Source organism: Mauremys mutica, chromosome 4 (assembly GCF_020497125.1).
Source record: "Mauremys mutica isolate MM-2020 ecotype Southern chromosome 4, ASM2049712v1, whole genome shotgun sequence".
NCBI lineage: Eukaryota > Metazoa > Chordata > Testudines > Geoemydidae > Mauremys > Mauremys mutica.
In genome coordinates this window covers 64,818,479-64,835,496 of record NC_059075.1, presented here as the reverse complement: position 1 = coordinate 64,835,496, position 17,018 = coordinate 64,818,479, and the positions used below count along the sequence as shown (strand labels likewise).

At 44.8% G+C, this 17,018-nt stretch overlaps 2 protein-coding genes across 5 annotated transcripts in view; one reads left to right on the top strand and one right to left on the bottom strand.

Moving 5' to 3' along the window:
- Positions 1-17,018, top strand: part of RBM25 (RNA binding motif protein 25) — a 72,171-nt gene that overhangs the window by 1,044 nt on the left and 54,109 nt on the right. The window contains exons 2-3 of one of the 2 annotated variants that reach the window (XM_045012178.1): positions 4,873-4,989; positions 10,341-10,433. The gene's annotated coding sequence lies outside the window, so the exon portion shown is untranslated. The remainder of the gene's footprint in view (positions 1-4,872; positions 4,990-10,340; positions 10,434-17,018) is intronic. The other variant, XM_045012177.1, reaches the window with a different exon arrangement.
- ZFYVE1 (zinc finger FYVE-type containing 1) overlaps positions 1-17,018 on the bottom strand; it is a 32,958-nt gene that overhangs the window by 12,684 nt on the left and 3,256 nt on the right. For all 3 annotated transcript variants that reach the window (XM_045012179.1, XM_045012180.1, XM_045012181.1), the window contains 2 exons: positions 4,863-5,367; positions 2,531-2,745 (listed from right to left, as the gene is read on the bottom strand). In XM_045012179.1, coding sequence (XP_044868114.1) covers positions 2,531-2,745; positions 4,863-5,367 — 720 coding nt within the window. The remainder of the gene's footprint in view (positions 1-2,530; positions 2,746-4,862; positions 5,368-17,018) is intronic.

Genomic DNA, 17,018 nt, shown 5'->3' with positions numbered 1-17,018 from the left:
ACGCCCCTCGTGGAGGTGGTTTTTTTAGAGCGCTGGGAGAGCTCTCTCTCAGCACTGCGCCGCAACCACACAAGCCATGTTAAAATGCTGCCACAGCAGCGCTTTAGCGCTGCCAGTGTAGACTAGCCTCTGGACTGTGACCAAACACATTGTACACAAACCACTAAGTGGCTCTCAACTGTCAGTGCCTTCTGATTACTGATGTGGACTAGATGTGAACTGGCAGCACCATAAACAAAATGTGGCAATAGCCCTTAAATACTTGAGAAAAACAAACTACCACAGCACACATGCTGTGGGAATGGTGAAGAGGTGGATATTCTTCTCTTCAAAAGAAATCACTTTTCTTCTTTCCTTAAAAAAACCAGCAAAGCAAAACAACAGATTCTCCCCACACCCCTTCCCCATTAGATACTCAGAATTATGTACCACCCCGGTGGAGCTATGTTCCTGACCTTCACTGGTCCCAAGGGTCAGATCTTTATCTAGAGAAGAAAGGCAAGAAAATACTTTCTCTTGTAGGGAAACTGAGGAAAACATTTGCTGCAAATCTATGTCTAGGTGACTGCCTGGAGATCAGTTACCCTGGCAACCACATAGATCTCTCCATTTTCAACCACTTTGGTAGAACTGTGTCTGTCTTGGGCATTTATAACATGCCTGCCGCTGCTAACACTGAGCTTCAGGGTCCAACCTTACTTTTTATACCTGTATTATAAAGTATTTAAAAAGCTACGTTTAATGCTTTAAAGAGGCAGAATAATGTTATTTTAAAAGTTTCACTTTTACAGGCTTTGTTTACCACGAAGCCTGAACTAAACATCACCTCTAATAGGCAACCCTATCTATGTAAGTTCTTCCTGGAGAGCCCGTCACGATAATACTGAAGAGCTGAACAAATGAACTAAAGATCATGCTACTACTTTAAAGAGTTACCACATTCTCTAATACATAAAAGTCAGACAACATTGTATGTATCAATCTCTACCAGGCAATCAATTCCTGATGGTCCCTTGGGTGACTATGCACAAAGTAAATAATAATATTATAATAATTTAAACTCCTCAAATATTTTACTTTGTGAGGCATTTTGGAAAAGACAAGTGCCATACTGTTAATCTGTCCATTTGCTTTGGTAAAATAAGTCTTTCAAGGGATGTTATGAAGGCCAAAAGTGTAACTGGGCTTAAAAAATTTTTTTGATAAGATCATGGAGGATAGGTCCATCAATGGCTATGAGCCAAGATGGTCAGATATGCAACCTCATGCTCTGGATGTCCCTAAACCTCTGCCTGTTAGAATCATAGACTCATAGGGCTGGAAAGGACCTCAAGAGGTCATCTAGTCCAGTCCCCTGCACTCTTGGCAGGACTAAGTATTATCTAGACCATGTTTGTCTAACCTGCTCTTAAAAATCTCCAATGATGGAGATTCTACAACCTCCCTAAGCAATTTATTCCAGTGCTTAACCATCCTGACAGTTAGGAAGTTTTTCCTAATGTCCAACCTAAACCTCCCTTGCTGCAATTTAAGCCCATTGCTTCTTGTCCTATCCTTGGAAGTTATGAAGAACAATTCTTCTCCCTCCTCCTTGTAACAACCTTTTATGTACTTGAAAACTGTTATGTCCCCTCTCAGTCTTCTCTTCTCCAGCCTAAACAAATCCAATTTTTTTCAATCTTCCCTCATAGGTCATGTTTTCTAGACCTTTAATCATTTTTGTTGCTCTTCTCTGGACTTTCTGCAATTTTTCCACATCTTTCCTAAAATGTGGCACCCAGAACTGGACACAATACTCCAGTTGAGGCCTAATCAGCACGGAGTAGAGCAGAAGAATTACTTCTCGTGTCTTGCTGACAACACTCCTGCTAATACATCCCAGAATGATGTTCACATTTTTTGCAATAGTGTTATACTGTTGACTCATATTTAGCTTGTAGTCCACCATGACCCCCAGATCCCTTTCCGCAATACTCCTTCCTAGGCAGTCATTTCCCATTTTGTATGTGTGCAACGGATTGTTCCTTCCTAAGTGGAGTACTTTGTATTTGTCCTTATTGAATTTCATCCTATTTACTTCAGACCATTTCTCCAGTTTGTCCAGATCATTTTGAATTATAATCCTATCCTTCAAAGCACTTGCAACCCCTCCCAGCTTGGTATCATCCATTGTACTCTCTTTCCTCCCCCCGTCAGCTTCCTCCCAGGTATGGGTTTGAGATTTTGCTTTTCTGGTTCTCCTTTAACCTTTCCACCTGATTCTTCAGGGGGTCTCCATAAGTTCTTCTTTATTTTCCCCCTGTCCTGCTGTCTTCCCCCAGCACAGATCCACCCAGCCCATTCAACTGTCTATATGAGATACGTTGAAGACTTGCCTTTTCTCCAGATATCTGCAATTCTGCATTAGAGCTTTGTGTGGAACTTTATTAGGGTACATGATACTTGGGAATGGTGCCACAGACATGAATAAGGACCCCAGGAGCCTCTTCCTCAACCGCTGGTGAGCCCCACACTGCAGCAAATGACTTACTTTCAGCGCTTTGAAGATAACCCCAGGTTGTCGTGGGGAACGGGTGGTATTGTTCTCCAGCTGGTACTCCACAGCTATCCTAAGTCCCGAGAAGTCTGTGGGGGGATTGTAAGTCCTTGTTCCCTTGTAGTGGATTGAGCTGAAGGCTTCGGGAAAGCGGCTCAGTTTCCGGAAGCGATCCTGGATGAGTTTTTCAGGCGCCTCAGAGGGGTGATCTAAACCCATTCAAAAGCAGTAACAGGTGTATTAACAACTGCTGGTTTAGCATAATACTATTTAACAATCAGGCAGTGCTTTAACAATGCAAAGTGCTATACTCATATTCCTAACTACTCCTCACCACCCTTCTGTGATGCAGATAAACAAGTATTCCCCATTTGACATATGGGCAGAATGAAACACTTTCAAAAGTCGCCTCTGTTTTGGATACAGTGTTAGCCCCCTACAACCAAAGTTAAGAGATGCTGAGCACAGCTAAAACTGAAATCAATGGGAACTGTGGGTGGTCAGCATCTCTGAAAATCTGGGCTTACTGGTCCTAAAACGGGGCACCCAAAATTAGAGGCCAATTTGGAATATCTGACATTAAATAAACAAACTTTATGTTAAAGTGTGTTAGCACTCAGCAGTTCCTGGCTCCGGGCCACTAGGCCACACCATGAAAGGTTTACAGTTAGCGCCTTCATTCCCACCATTCCTTATATGTTCATTCTACATGCCAGCCATATGGCAGGAAAGGGAGAGTCAAGGTCTACCCTCCCACAGAAAACCCAGCAACACAGAATTAGCAATTTCAGGTCAGACCAACAGTCTACTAACTCCTAGAACATGCTTCCAGCAATGGCATATGGTGTATGCTTCACAGGAAGGCAAATCCCCACCCCTTTTTAAAAAAAAACAACAACCCACACATCCCAACACTGTCCCTCAAGCTGGACAACTGTGCGTTGCTGCATATGGTGTGTGTTAGGGGGGTGGATTCCCTTCTGGCTTCCACAGAGATCAGCCGATGCTCTGAAGTATATGTTTTTATTACCCTGCTTTTGTGCATATAACTACAACTGTCATTATTGGTAATAAAATTAACCAGCTACAGCATTTGAGACTGACCTCCTGAGGCAGCAAATTCCAGCAGCTAACTACATGCTGTGTGAAATCCTGCTCCCTTATTTGTTCTACATTTACCTACCAAGGTGAGAAGGTGATGCCATTTTTATATAGCCACTTTGTTGCTTAAAAATACATTCTGAAAAATAACTGTAGGGAGATGCTGGGCTGAGTTCCTTGGTTTTTCTATTTGCTGAGCGCCTTGTGGTCAGCAAACACCCAGCCTGAAGAAGCCAGCAACAATATTGTGGGCCTGCAGGGAGTTGGTGTGGTCTTGAACAGCAGGGCACTTCTTGATGCACACAGACAGAAGGAAGTTAAACCCTGTCTGCACTGATGTAGCCAGGTGCACTGACCAGGGCTCCCCTCAAAATATTAGAGCATGGTATTGGTGGGCAAAGCCAAAACAGGTTTAGTGTACACTTTGAAAGAGTACACTGGTCCCTTTGAAGTCAATCACAAAACGCCCACTGACTTCAATGGAGCTAGGATTTCACCCATAGATGTGTAAACAAGCCATATGACTTAAATATGCTTAGTCTGGCATGCAATGAACCAAGTTAAAATACTGAAGAAGGAAATAGGCAGTGGTGAGAAATGAAAACATAGTGGTGCTGACACCCTGTAAGGCACTGAAGCAAAACCTACTGGCAATATTGCATATTTTTAGTGACTTCCATAGGAAGAAGCAGGACAACCCACCAGCCACTGGCGACCACATACTCAGTCTGTGTTTCCTAGAATTCATGCCTGCCTAGGAATGGTATCAATCCCCAGAAATCCCAGTGCCCAGGGAAGGGTGCAGGTTTATAAACAAGTCCATTTCATACCTCTTACCCATTTAGTTCTGTAAGTATGATCTGTTTTCATTTATTTTTGTGACAGGGTCCCCTACATCCCTATTATAATGTTAGGGTTCCCCACTTTCACTTGCCCTCACTCTATTACCCATCCTCCTGGGCCACTGCCACAGTCACTGTCCTATGTTGAGGAGGATCACAGGAGATTCCCTTCAGGACTAATCAGTGTTGATCTTTAACTGGCTAACTGGGTTGCTACCCTGTGACATAAATCTCTCACTCCACCATCAGAGCATAGCATGCTGCCTCTGCCAGCCTGAAACGTGAGCAAGACCAGACTCTCACCCCGATCTTCCACATGGAGGTCCAATTAACACATAACATTTAGCTATATTTTGATTCACTGTTTCTCTCTCCCTACTCACCGGAGCCCAGTAGCTTGGTGTGCACAGTCTCATGGAAGATAATGACTGCAGGACCCAGAGTGGACAAGGGAACATCCAAGCCACAGCGGGCTGTGGTTGCCTTCAGCTCCTTAGTGAAATGTTTCAGGTAGGCCTCTGAAGCATCCCCAAGGAATTTGAAGAGGTCATTGTGGAGTCTGTCAGCATGCGTACGGTAGATAACAAGGTCAGAGATGGCCAGGACCTTCAGAAGCAGCCGCGTTCTTTGGCTCACGTTCACTGTGGCCCCAAGCAGACCTTCTGTGTCAATCACCACCACTTTGTGGACAGGGTCATAGGCTGCCCATACACCGACTGTGCAGGATTCTTGAGCTGGGGATGTCTTAAAGACCTCACGACCATAGAAGAAAGTGTGATTAAGGGTGTGTGACTTGCCATCCCCAGTGTTCCCAAAGATGGACACCACCTTCAGGTGTTGGTCAGGCTTGCAGTCCAGTTTCTTAATAAAGTCTTCTTCATTCATCACCTTCCAAAATAAGAAAATTACATTATAGATGGGAAACTAGAAAAGACCACACTAAAAGCAGAGCTGGCTTCAGGGCTCACAGGGTTCGTGAGGATGAGCAACTTCCATTTAGGTCCTTTATAAACCTTACAGACATATAGGAGTCCCAGGCAAAATTTTCAAAAACACCAAGGTTGTAGGAGCTTACGTCCCATTGACTTTCAATGGGACCCAGGCTTCTAAGTCATGTAGATGCTCTTGCCCTCCATTATCAGTGGCCAAATGACAGCTCCTCCATATCCTATCACCAATTCTCCAAGCCAGTTCCCCTACCCCACACACACCCCTCCTGGAGCAATATATCATATGGGATGAGTAGGGGGGGGAAAAAAGAGACAGAGATTTAGATCCAGACTTCTGAAGTGGATTAAAGCCATTTTTAAAGCAGGTTTTTCAAAATTGCAAGACAGACCTGATATTCCACCTTGTAATATACTTGATTAGGCCTTTTTTTTAGGCTCAGATAAAAGAGATGATCAGGTAGACAAGGCAGGCTCACCTGAAATCCTAATTTCAATTGCAGAATAACAGCGCTTTAGAGTTCAAAGTTTTTGTCCTACTCAAGGTCTGGTTATTGTAGTTTGTCATGTGTGTTCACATGGGGACAAGGCAGCCTTCCTTCAATAGGTGTTTGCTCAAGATAATTTGTGTCACAAGAAGAGCAAAATAAAAACACTTACTGAGAGGGATTAAATTCAGTTCATTCCTCCACTTGACTCCTCCCATGGAGTTCCCTACAATAGCGAAGGGCACGGATTTCCCTTCTACTGGCCACTAATTTCTGGAGACCTGGGTCATTTCCCAGGAAAAGGAATAAAAAAAGATTTCTTCCCATATGCTACTCCTCTCACAAGTGTGTCCCAAAACTCCCCTCCCCTGCAGGTTAGTATGGTTGGAACATCTCAGAACACAAAAGCCACAGAGATCAGGAGGCAGTCAATGGATTCTTTGAATAGGTTTATTTTTAGATCACTGATTCAGATTCTTAAGCCCCACCCTGCTATGGTGAAATCTGTGAGCAAAATGTAGACTGTACATTAAAATAAAGAGAGTCAGTGTTCCAGGGAAAGGCTTGTAGCAGCATTCAGAAGGAGAAATTATAGAGTATGGGGCCAGGGTAGTTACAGGCAGACTCACAAATTGAAGGAAAGAAGGAAACCATCCAGAAGCACCTCTCCTTCTCGTCGGCCCTTTACATGGAGTTATCAGGCTTTCCAGAGACAGAGTGGGAAGGACGAAGGCACACCCAGGTTTTAGCTGGGGGCAGGAGCGTGCCTGTTTTTGACAGCTGTGTCTTTAAGGGACAGCTTCAAATGCTCAAGTATATTGTGACTGATTAAGACAATTGCCTCTGTAAGGCTCGATGCAGAAGCCTCGTCCTTTAAAAACATCTGCTACGTTTCCTACTCCAGCCCTCTTCCAAGAATGCCAATCTTTAAAGAAAAAATAATCTGTTCTTAACCCTTCCTCCCTGTGCCCCAAAAGCCAGCACTAGCACAGTGCCCGACTATTACAACCTCGGCACTCCCTGATGGGCAACAACTTTATTAAAATAATTGCTTAACTATTGGCTGGGCAACCAAGTGGGAATATTTCAGTGGCTTTGATTACATGTGGTCAAGATGTCTGGTGTGAGATGTCTGGGTAGGGGAATATCAGCAATGTTGGCAGCATGAAGGCACTAGAGAGAGTCAGAGGAGGCCAGCTCCACACAGAATTCCTAGCAACGGGTTTGCAATTCATTAGGGGCCTGATCCTGGACCAGGCCCTCACTGGGGAGGGGCAGTGAGCCCCGGCACCTCTTTCATTACACTGGGCAGGGGCATTAATGGGATATGAATCTGCATAGCTCCAATGTTAGTGTTTAGCACGCACTCTTCTAAAATTACACCATGCCAGTGACCTGAACACTGGACTGTTTCACCTCTTTCCAATGCACTGAATACACTTGGGCATCCCTAGAGAATACAATGGTGTGAAATCCAGCCACAGCAACTGGCTTACCAACTTCCCCTCCCAGATTTGGTCCATTTACACCAGCCAATGACAGTGGTTAAGCTTCATCCCAACTGAAAGCAATGAAGATCTAGAACTCAAATGCTTGCTTGCCCCCCTTTTTTGAGGGGTGGGGAGGAGGTCCTAAAGAGGCACAGATCTGCCAGGGTGTGCAACAGTATCTCCTGGTGTCGATGCCAAGGCCTGGGTGGTGGCAGCCCATCTAACCCAAACAAAGCTGTGGAAATTTCTCATGCTGCCTAACACCACACCTCTAAAGTGACAATATCAGTGGACACAGGGGCAGGGGGTGACAAAAATCACATCCATAAATGACACTGCAACATCTGATTTCAGAGAAAGAACTGCACTGTCTAAAAAGAGTGTCCTTTTCCTTAGCCCCTAGTCTCCCTGCCCATATTCCTCTTTCTTCCCTTTTGCCATTTCTAACATTGGAGATTCAGTTACAGCTTTATTATACTTATAACTGATAAACACGCTCTTCTACCTCTAATAAAAAGAGATCTTATCTTATTCCCCATATCACAGGTTATAACCATGTTTATTCTTATTTTCTGTATAGGTATATATGATATTTGCATTTGTGTTAATAATTGTCATATACTTACATAAAAGCACCTCTCTAATGTGCACTTTTGATGACATCCCCTGAATGGGTTGTTAATGGGTTTGAATGTGGAACCTTCAGCACTGAAAGCATGAAACTCTATCACTATAGTTAAAGGGATCACTTCTGTAGCTGGTAGGAGCTGTAGACTCTTATCCTTCCATGTGGATCAGCCGCTAGACTGGGACAAAGATCCACAGTGCTAATGTGGTTCATGTTTGGCTCACTTGTAGAGGGAATTATATACTTAGAAATTTATAACACCTAATCTAATAACATGAAACTTGAGCAATAATAAAAGCAGAGAGAACTGTTAACATAACTTCTCTTGATCATCCTGAGGACATGAAACAGACTGTCAAAAAACTTGGATGTTAACTTCTCTGGAAGCTAAGTACATTGTTTTGAACTTTACCCAATAAAAGGCCTGATCCAAAGCCCACTGAAGTCAACACATACCTTTCCAGAGATTTATGGGCCGTATGAACTGACAGGATCAGGGAGAAGGTAAAAAGATAGCCCAAGACTCCTAAGATGAACCACCTGACTATGAATTTCTTGACACTGATCTCATTTATTAACAATATACATTAAAGTTCATGTAAAAAAAAAACCCACAAAATGAAAACATTCTCTATGACTGGCACCCAAACAAACTGAACTCTGACCCACAGGCAAAACACTCACAATGACTACCACGTCTAAATTAACCTTATCCATTTTTCACAGAACTTTCTCCTCTCAGAACTATGCATAGGACCTTTTATGTCTTACCCTTATTCATGCAAAGGCTGTACAAAGCCTGCCTCTTCATAAGCCATACACAATTCGAAACTCAACAATGCTTCATATGATATTCAGGTAGTGTCGTATTGATAGTCTTGAACTGAAGTTTGGAATTATATAGGTTTGAATTGTATTGGTTTTTGCACTTTAAAATCCTACTCTTTGACTGGGTTCATTTTGGAACGGCATGTCTGGTGACTAAAACTTAAAAGTGTTGTCAATCTATAGTTTTAGATGCCAAACGTATAAATCATCAAACCTATCATTCAACACTCAGTTGACAACCAATATGCTACAGCATCCCCCAACATACAACCACTGCATCGCTTAAAAGTGTATTTAAAAAAAAACACAAAAAAAACCCAAAAAAAACCCAGAAATCAATGGAAAAATAAATGACAAGATTCCTGGCAGTGTGTTCAAATATGTGTCATATATATATCAATTTTCAAACATCTGAAATAAACCACTGTCTAGACAAAAATAGCAAAAATAAATGAATCCCAGAAGGACTTTTTTCATTCTGAAAATCATTGTTGGTTTTTTTAAGTTATGCAATACAAACCATTCTATTTCTACACTTCTAAAAATCATTTTTAAAACTGGTAATACCTACGTCAATTCAGACCAATGGCTCTTTCAACTAAAGTCAGAGTGGGAAAGAGTCAAATTAAGATTTATAATGGAATAGCAGTTGCAATTTTAACTGTGTGGTCTCACCCTGTCCCTCCATAACAGGCAGTACTGAACTTCTGAAACGCAGAAGTCAGGCATTTTTAGGCAACAAATCTCAGAAAGGGTTAGCATTTAAATCATAAAAGTTGGGAATCAAAGAGACCCAGTCCATCTTTCCCAAAGCAGCATGGCTCTCTATGATACTAATGTTTTGGCCAGTTCAGTTTTAAATTATTCAAACTACGGGGCTCCATCCAGGACTGGATTAAGGCCGAGGCCTAAAATGCCAGCTCCTGGAATCAGGCAATGAACTCAGAATCTCAGCTTTCCTTGGGGAAAAAACCAAAATCTAGGCCATATGTTTGTGAATTGAAGTCTGAAAACATGAACCGAGCATAACAGATGGAACGATATCTGTCTGGTTCTGCAAACTGAGAGAATGGCTCTGAGAGGTGTGAACTACTCCATGCATCTCAGTGCTTTGGGGAGCCCCACCAGCGCCACCCCCTGGAGGAAACTGTGCCATGAGAAAAGTGCAGTAACCCCAATGCACCTCAGCTGCTGAGATAGTTACTGGGGGGCCCCATGCTGCTGCTCCTACACCTCCAGAGGGGACTCCTGTTGGTGTCCTTGCTGCCCCCCAGGGGAGGGGAGCAGGGGAAAGTCCCTGCTGTCACTCCAGGGGAAAGGGACTCTCTACAAGGAGAGGGAGCCCTCCCTCTGCCATGCCACTCCAAATGGGATTCAGGACCATGGAATGCAGATGGGACCATAGTGGGGCTCTACGTTATGGTGCGCCTAGGGACTCAGATTGCCTTAATTCAACCCTGTTTCTATCACTCCTTTCCAGCTTTCAAATGCCTCAGAGACCAGAAATTCCATTCTGAGCAGGCAGTGTGACAAGTGGGCCAGAAGGATCGAAGTGGAGCATTTAGTCTAAAAGGTAATCTGTAGATTTGGTTTCCTACTCAGTTTATCTAATATTTCTTCTTTTTTATCATGAGATTTTTTTCTAGTGTGAAAAGTCTTTCCAAAAGGGTTATGCAAAGTAGTTAATTTATAAAATCAAGTATTCCTTACTTATAATTAAAATCTAATGTTTCATTGTGAATTAGGCCCTGATCCTGCAAACATTTCTGCACATGTTTAATTTTACAGTACCCTGAGTAGTCTCATAGACTTCAATAGGACTAATAAAGATAGGTAACCATGGGCATAAATATTTGCAGGAACAAGACCTTATACCATCATAGGCCCTAATTCTGAGAGACAGCCCAGGCAGTGGGGAGGGAATGGAACAAAACAGGCTTTAAATGAACTTTGTGCCTCCAGAATTCTATATGTGGCCCCCACAGCTGCCTATGGGCCACTGTCAGCCCAGAATAGTCAGAGCACAGCTCACTCCAGCCATGTCCCTTCCCACCATTAACTCTCCCCTTGTGTTGGGGGCTGCAAGGAGTTGCATAGGACTGTTCTACCAGGGAAGCCCCTTTACACTGAGGGTATTCCCTAAGGGCAGGCCACTGTACCCTCTTTTTGCCTATGGAATGGTGTAAAGGGGCCACAGTAGGGAGAAAATCAGGGCCATCTTTATTCTTAGAATGAAAATTCTTCGGGGAGGAGGCAGTATCTTCATGTGTGTTTGTACAGCTCCTAGCACAATGTGATCCTAATTGGCACATCTGGGCATTAAATAATAACATAACATTATTATTGAATGTTGTCCACGCCTGGAACATGGGACTGTTGGACTCTTGCCTGTGAAAGGCAAGAAGGCAGGAGTGATAAAACCTTTTTTACAAATTTTGGGCAAGCAAATGGAGACTGTGAATCTAATTTCAAAGGTCATGAGGCAGACCAGGCATATTGTGGGGAAAAACTGTAAAGAGGCCCCATTACCCTGCCACAGCCCTGAGACAAGATAGTGATTGGGAACCGAGCAATTACCAGGGAGGCTACATCCATGAGGGGCAGCTGGGTGGTACGAAACAGCTAACGACTTCTGAAAGCAAGGTCGATAGTCTGGTAACTGATCCCCTAGGTGGAGTACTCTTTTTTACTTTTGTGCTAATCTGAGAACAATGAACACTTCCTCTGCTCTGTGAGGACTCCAACCTGGTTGTTTTTTAGAACAGCTGACAAGAATGGAACAGGAATGCTAATAATACTTTGTACTCATAGTATTCAGAGTCATTGGCCTCCCAGTGTACTGTGAGGAAAGCAGGTGTTATCACCCTAATTCTACAAATATAGCTCAGTGGTTTGAGCATTGGCCTACTAAACTCAGGGTTGTGAGTTCAATCCTTGAGGGAGCCACTTAGGGATCTGGGGCAAAAATTGGTCCTGCTAGTGAAGGCAGGGGGCTGGACTCAATGACCTTTCAAGGTCCCTTCCAGTTCTAGGAGATTGGTATATCTCTAATTATAACAGGGAGGCACAGGCAAGTGAAGTGACTTGCCCAATGGACAGTAAGTCAGTAACAGCCAAGGACGGTATCCAGCAGTCCTAACTCATAGACATTTTTTCTAACTACTAGACAACACTCCCTCCATACTAACAAAGTTTAACTTCATTGTGAGGCAGAAGCATCTTATGCAAGGGCCTTTGATGGGGTTATATTTAAAGAATATTTTCTACATAAACGCTTTCTTAATCTAGTCTCCCACTAGCCCAATGGGAAAGTGTGAAATACAATTGGGTGGGAGGGGAGGCAAGGAGTCAAGACCTCACTAGGAGGAATATGACAGTTCCAGTTTCCCATGACCACCAAGCTACTCAGCCAACATCACCGGTGAGGGAAAAGCAATGGGAGGCACTGAGCTCCAAGGGCTGCTCCTGTACCTGCCTCTGGGGGTACGTCTACACAGCACTGTAAGCCTAAGGTTAGTGGGACTCACATCAGCTGACCAATGTCAGGGTACCCTGGGCTTGAGTATGTACACTGCATTTTAACCCTAGGGTAAGGATTTTCTGACCTGTGTTCAAATTGAGGGCTCTGGAATCCACACTGCAGTGCACAGACCTGAGTCAAAGTAACCCTATCCCAGAGCGTCTTTCACACCCCTTCCTATGTCGACACTCTAGCCTTACAAATGTGTTGCACTGTGGGAAAACTCTACTGCCCACCGTTTCCTAACTGTGATGGGTGCTATTGATGAGACCCCAGTGTCCATAAGGAGCTCATAAACTGCATAATTAGCTCCTCTCATAGCTGTGTCAGTAGAATGAATTACCATCTAATATGAGAATTGGGCTCTTCACCTCTAGGCTGAGTCACATTGGCAGGAAAATGCCCACATGCTCCTGTTCCAAGGATAATTGGGCCACCAGGCTCCAGGGCTGTCAGACTATTCAAATGAAACTTGGCAATTCTTAATTTTTAAAATGGGATATTCCATGAAGGTGGTTTTGGTTGGTTGTTTATTATTTAGTTTTGTCTGTTTTGAAGTTTGACATAAAATGTAGGTTTCAGAGGGAAAACACCTACACACCCCTCAGCCTGGCCGCTGCCAGCTCTGGAGCAGTGAAGTGCATCCCCAGGGTTTGGGGTACAGTGTACGCCAGCACTCCCTCGGGATCCCTTATCCCTGCCCCCACTGCACCCCAGAAGCTGTGGGCCTGGCTGCAACTCACCGCCCTCACTGTGCCCGTATGCCCCTTCACACGCAGCCCCAGGGCGGGCAGGGAAGACCCAGGAGCAAAAGCCACGGAGTGGAGTGGGGAACAAGCAGCTGCTCTGCAGGGAGGGAGAGCAGCAGAGCTCCTGACTCAAAGCTGGGGAAGGGGTGACCCCCAACATCCCGGCAGTCGGGAGCTACCTCCCGCCTGTCAGCTTTGCTCCCTGCTCCAGGCAAGCTCTGCTCAGCAGCGACAGGAGGCTGCAGAGAGGTTTTGGGGCTGACTCCCACTCGCCACCCTGATAGTGCATGTTTCCCAGGCACCTCTGCACACGCAGCCCCAGGGAGAGTGGGGGCAGGGGCAGAGAGTGGAGAGGGGACGAAGAGGTTACCCTGCAGGGAAGGGGAGAAGCCAGGATGTTGGGGGTCATCCTCCCCAAGTTGTGCTGATCCAGGAGCTCTGCTGCTCCTTCTTCCTGCAGGGCAGCCGCTTAGTCCCCACTCCAATCTCTGGCCCTTGCTCCCAGGCCCTCCCTGGGGCTGTATGCGCTGAGGCACCCGGGCTGTACTCACCAAAAACTGGCTGTGCTCTTGTGACCAGAAAGCAGCTCTCTTCGGTCAGAAGAAGCTTTTCGCAGTCTCCACTGAAAACCCTGCAGGTGCTCTGATAAGGCACTTCCAGACCAGTGTTCAGCAGACATTGGGCTAACGCTGACCTGAGCTGCTGCCATTTGCAAAGGGATGTGTGGCTTCCTTTTGCAGTAGAGTGCAAGAGACTGCACCACAGATTGTCAGCATAGAGAGGACTAAGGAAGTTGCCCCAAGTAAGTCTGGGATACATCCAGAGCACTTCTGTGACCCGAATCAAACCGAAGCTGTGTGCACAAAGGAAAGCAATAGGGCTCAGACCTTAGATCCCAGCTTAACACAGGCTCAGACTCTCCAGCCTTGCAGGATCCTGAGACCCCAGGTTAGCAAAACTGTTGTGTGGACACAAAGGGGTCTAGGTTTACATTGCTGTGTAGACATACCCTGACTGGCCCCTGCTGGAACAGGGGAGTACAGCAGTGGGAAAGGCCAAGAGAGATTGGATGAGAAGAGAAAAGGGGTCAGGAGATTACCTGACTTTGCCTCCCATGGCTTCTCTTCAAGCCTCTACTTGCTCTGCCTGTCTTCTGCTCTCACTGGAACCCTACAAAGAGCCCTTTGGTAAGCATGGGGAAGGCACCAGCATATCCGCCAATAATCCTAGTTTAGCTAGGTTTTGAAAAACCATCCTGGGACTAAGGGACAAGCAACTGATAAGTAGCCTACAGCTTGCTTTTCAGAGCTGTGCCTTGTTCAGCAAGAGGGCAGAAGTGTGACCACACACATGCAGTGGTGAATGGCAAGAAGCAGGAAAGGGAACCTGCACTCACTGAGGCAAGAAACAGCCAGTGAGTGCAGAACAAGCAAGCCATACAGAGAAAAGTGATGATAAAATGCTTTCCAAGGATTATTTTTCAAATCAGCCAGGAGTCAGGCTAGGAACCACTGGCAGGGTTGTGTATTCTGCTGAGTTTTGTATGACTCCTCTCACACTTCTAAGAAAAAAGTATCCTAATGTTCTCCAAAATGCTTACAGACCTGGGAGGTGGAGAGGGAGGGGCTGCTTTGTAGGAGCATTGTATCTGTCAACACTTTTCAGCTGCTCCCATCCTTTGCACTGGGAGAACAGAAAGCCAACCAAGTGGGGGAGAGGGAACTGGAAAAGGAGTAGGAGAGAGATGAGGAAGTGCTGGGGAGGGAATGACAGGGACTGAGAACGGAGACATTAATAGAAGCTGGGGAGAAACAAATTCACAAAGATACATAGGAAAGAAAAGCGTCCTAAACCAAATGAAGAGGGAGAGAGAAAGGAAAACAGGTGAAACGGATGCTAGGGACATGGAAGCCCCAGTTTCAGACCATGCAAACAAGACGCCCCACCCCTAAGAGTTTGGAACCTCTGTCAAGCCCTGTGTCTGATTGGTGTTACAACTCTGCTTCCTTTTAAAAGTCTGAGGCAAAGGCCCCACTGTGGAACTTAAGGCTGCAGGAAAGCAGGGTACAGTCCTGGGGAAAAGGCTCAGGCTGACAGCGTCATCAAAATATTCCCACATCAGCAGATCGGGGAGAAAGTGTTACAGAAACTGGGAGCATTTGCTATACAAATGCTTCTCCACACACAGAGGCAGGCAGTAAAACAGAGATAAGATCTTCTCCAAAGACAGAAGTCATTTTGTTAGTTTGTTTTGATTGCTAAGGATTCCCTCTTTTAGAAAATGTGTTCTATGTTTTTCTATCCTTTCACCTCTAGACTCTGACCTGGCTCAAGCCAGCAAGTAATAAAGGGAAGCCCCAGTATTTTCAGGACTATTCAGGGAGTGAAGTAGCTAAGCAATGCTCCTTAAAGCAGCTTTCCATCAAGAGTGCATGTAACCTTTAAATTAGAGGGAACATTGGACCCCAACAGCAGAGCAACCTATTACCCAACAGTTGCATAAAATGACCAACCAGATCATCTTTAATGGGCCATCCTTGGGGCAAGTACAGGATGTGGTTTCCTTTCCATCTTCTATGTTCAGCAGTCATCCAGGGCATCTAAACTTTCTTTAGTCTTTCCATGGAGCAGTATGTATATCCTGTGCAGTGTTTGGCAGGAAGAAGCTCAATTTCAGACCCTTGAGCAACAGATGTCTCACTGCAGGGGTTACAGAGAAACCCAAGCATGGGGCTGGACTCAGGAGGTGGAAAGGGTTGCTCTGTTAACAAGGCAAGGAAAACTCTTAAATTGGAGAGGGAGATGTTGGTTGCTGTGGGAGTTTCAGCTGAGAGAATCAACAATAAATGGACCCTCCTTTCTCCATTTAACATTGTGGCTTCCAGGAACCTAGCCTCTTGTAACTTGCTGCAGGAAGCTTTCTTCCTCTCTTTGTTAAGAAACTCTAGCCACAAAGCTTTTTTCCTTGCCCCACTTTGACTAAGAACAAGAGGTCTAGCTGTCTCTTATGACTGCTGATCTAGGTTCATAAGTCAGTCACCTCATGCTATAGAAGGCAGAATCCACATGATCAACCATCTCCATGATCAGCTGGAGCTCAGGAGGCTGCTTACTGTATCTAAGGGTGTACATGACACTATTATAATCTTGGACAAACTGATATTATCCCACCTGCTACTGATGGTGAGACTATACCAAAGGATTGGATTCATACCCTGTGGTAAGAATCACCCATTAAATCAGTTCTCTGTGATTCTTAGGCCAAAGCTACTATAAGAGGTAAGATGAAAAGTTTAGCAAAGCTAACCTTTTATTTGTAGTACCATAGCGCCTAGGGACTATACTCACAGCCCAGAACCCCACTGTGCTAACCGCTATATAAACACAGAAAAGATGGTCCCTGCCCAAAGGAGCTTACAATCTAAGTATAAGACAAGACACAAGGGATGGGTATAGATAGGGAAGTAAAAAGAAACAATAAGACAGGATTGGTCAGCACGATAGGCAGTGGACTCAGCATACCAGCAGCATAATCATTGCTAAGTTTTTTGTAGGCCTCATGGCAAAGGAGAGTTTTGAGGATCATGAGCAAGTTCTAAGGATGTTTACAGGGAGCACCTGTTCAAAATAAAATCTCAGCCTGTCTCTTACGTGCCATCATGGATATCTAGCAGTCAGCTCAACCTCATCATGGCTAAAAAACAGCGCTTAGTGGGAAGGGCTTGTGGGGAGGGGAGACTACCTCCTTTCTTGATCCCTGAGGATAACACCACTATCCTGCCTGTCACTCAGGCCCGTAACCTGGAAATGATCTTTGACTCAGACCTCTCTCTAAGTCCTCACATCCAAGCTACATCTAAATCTTTCAGATTCTTTCTGCATAACATCT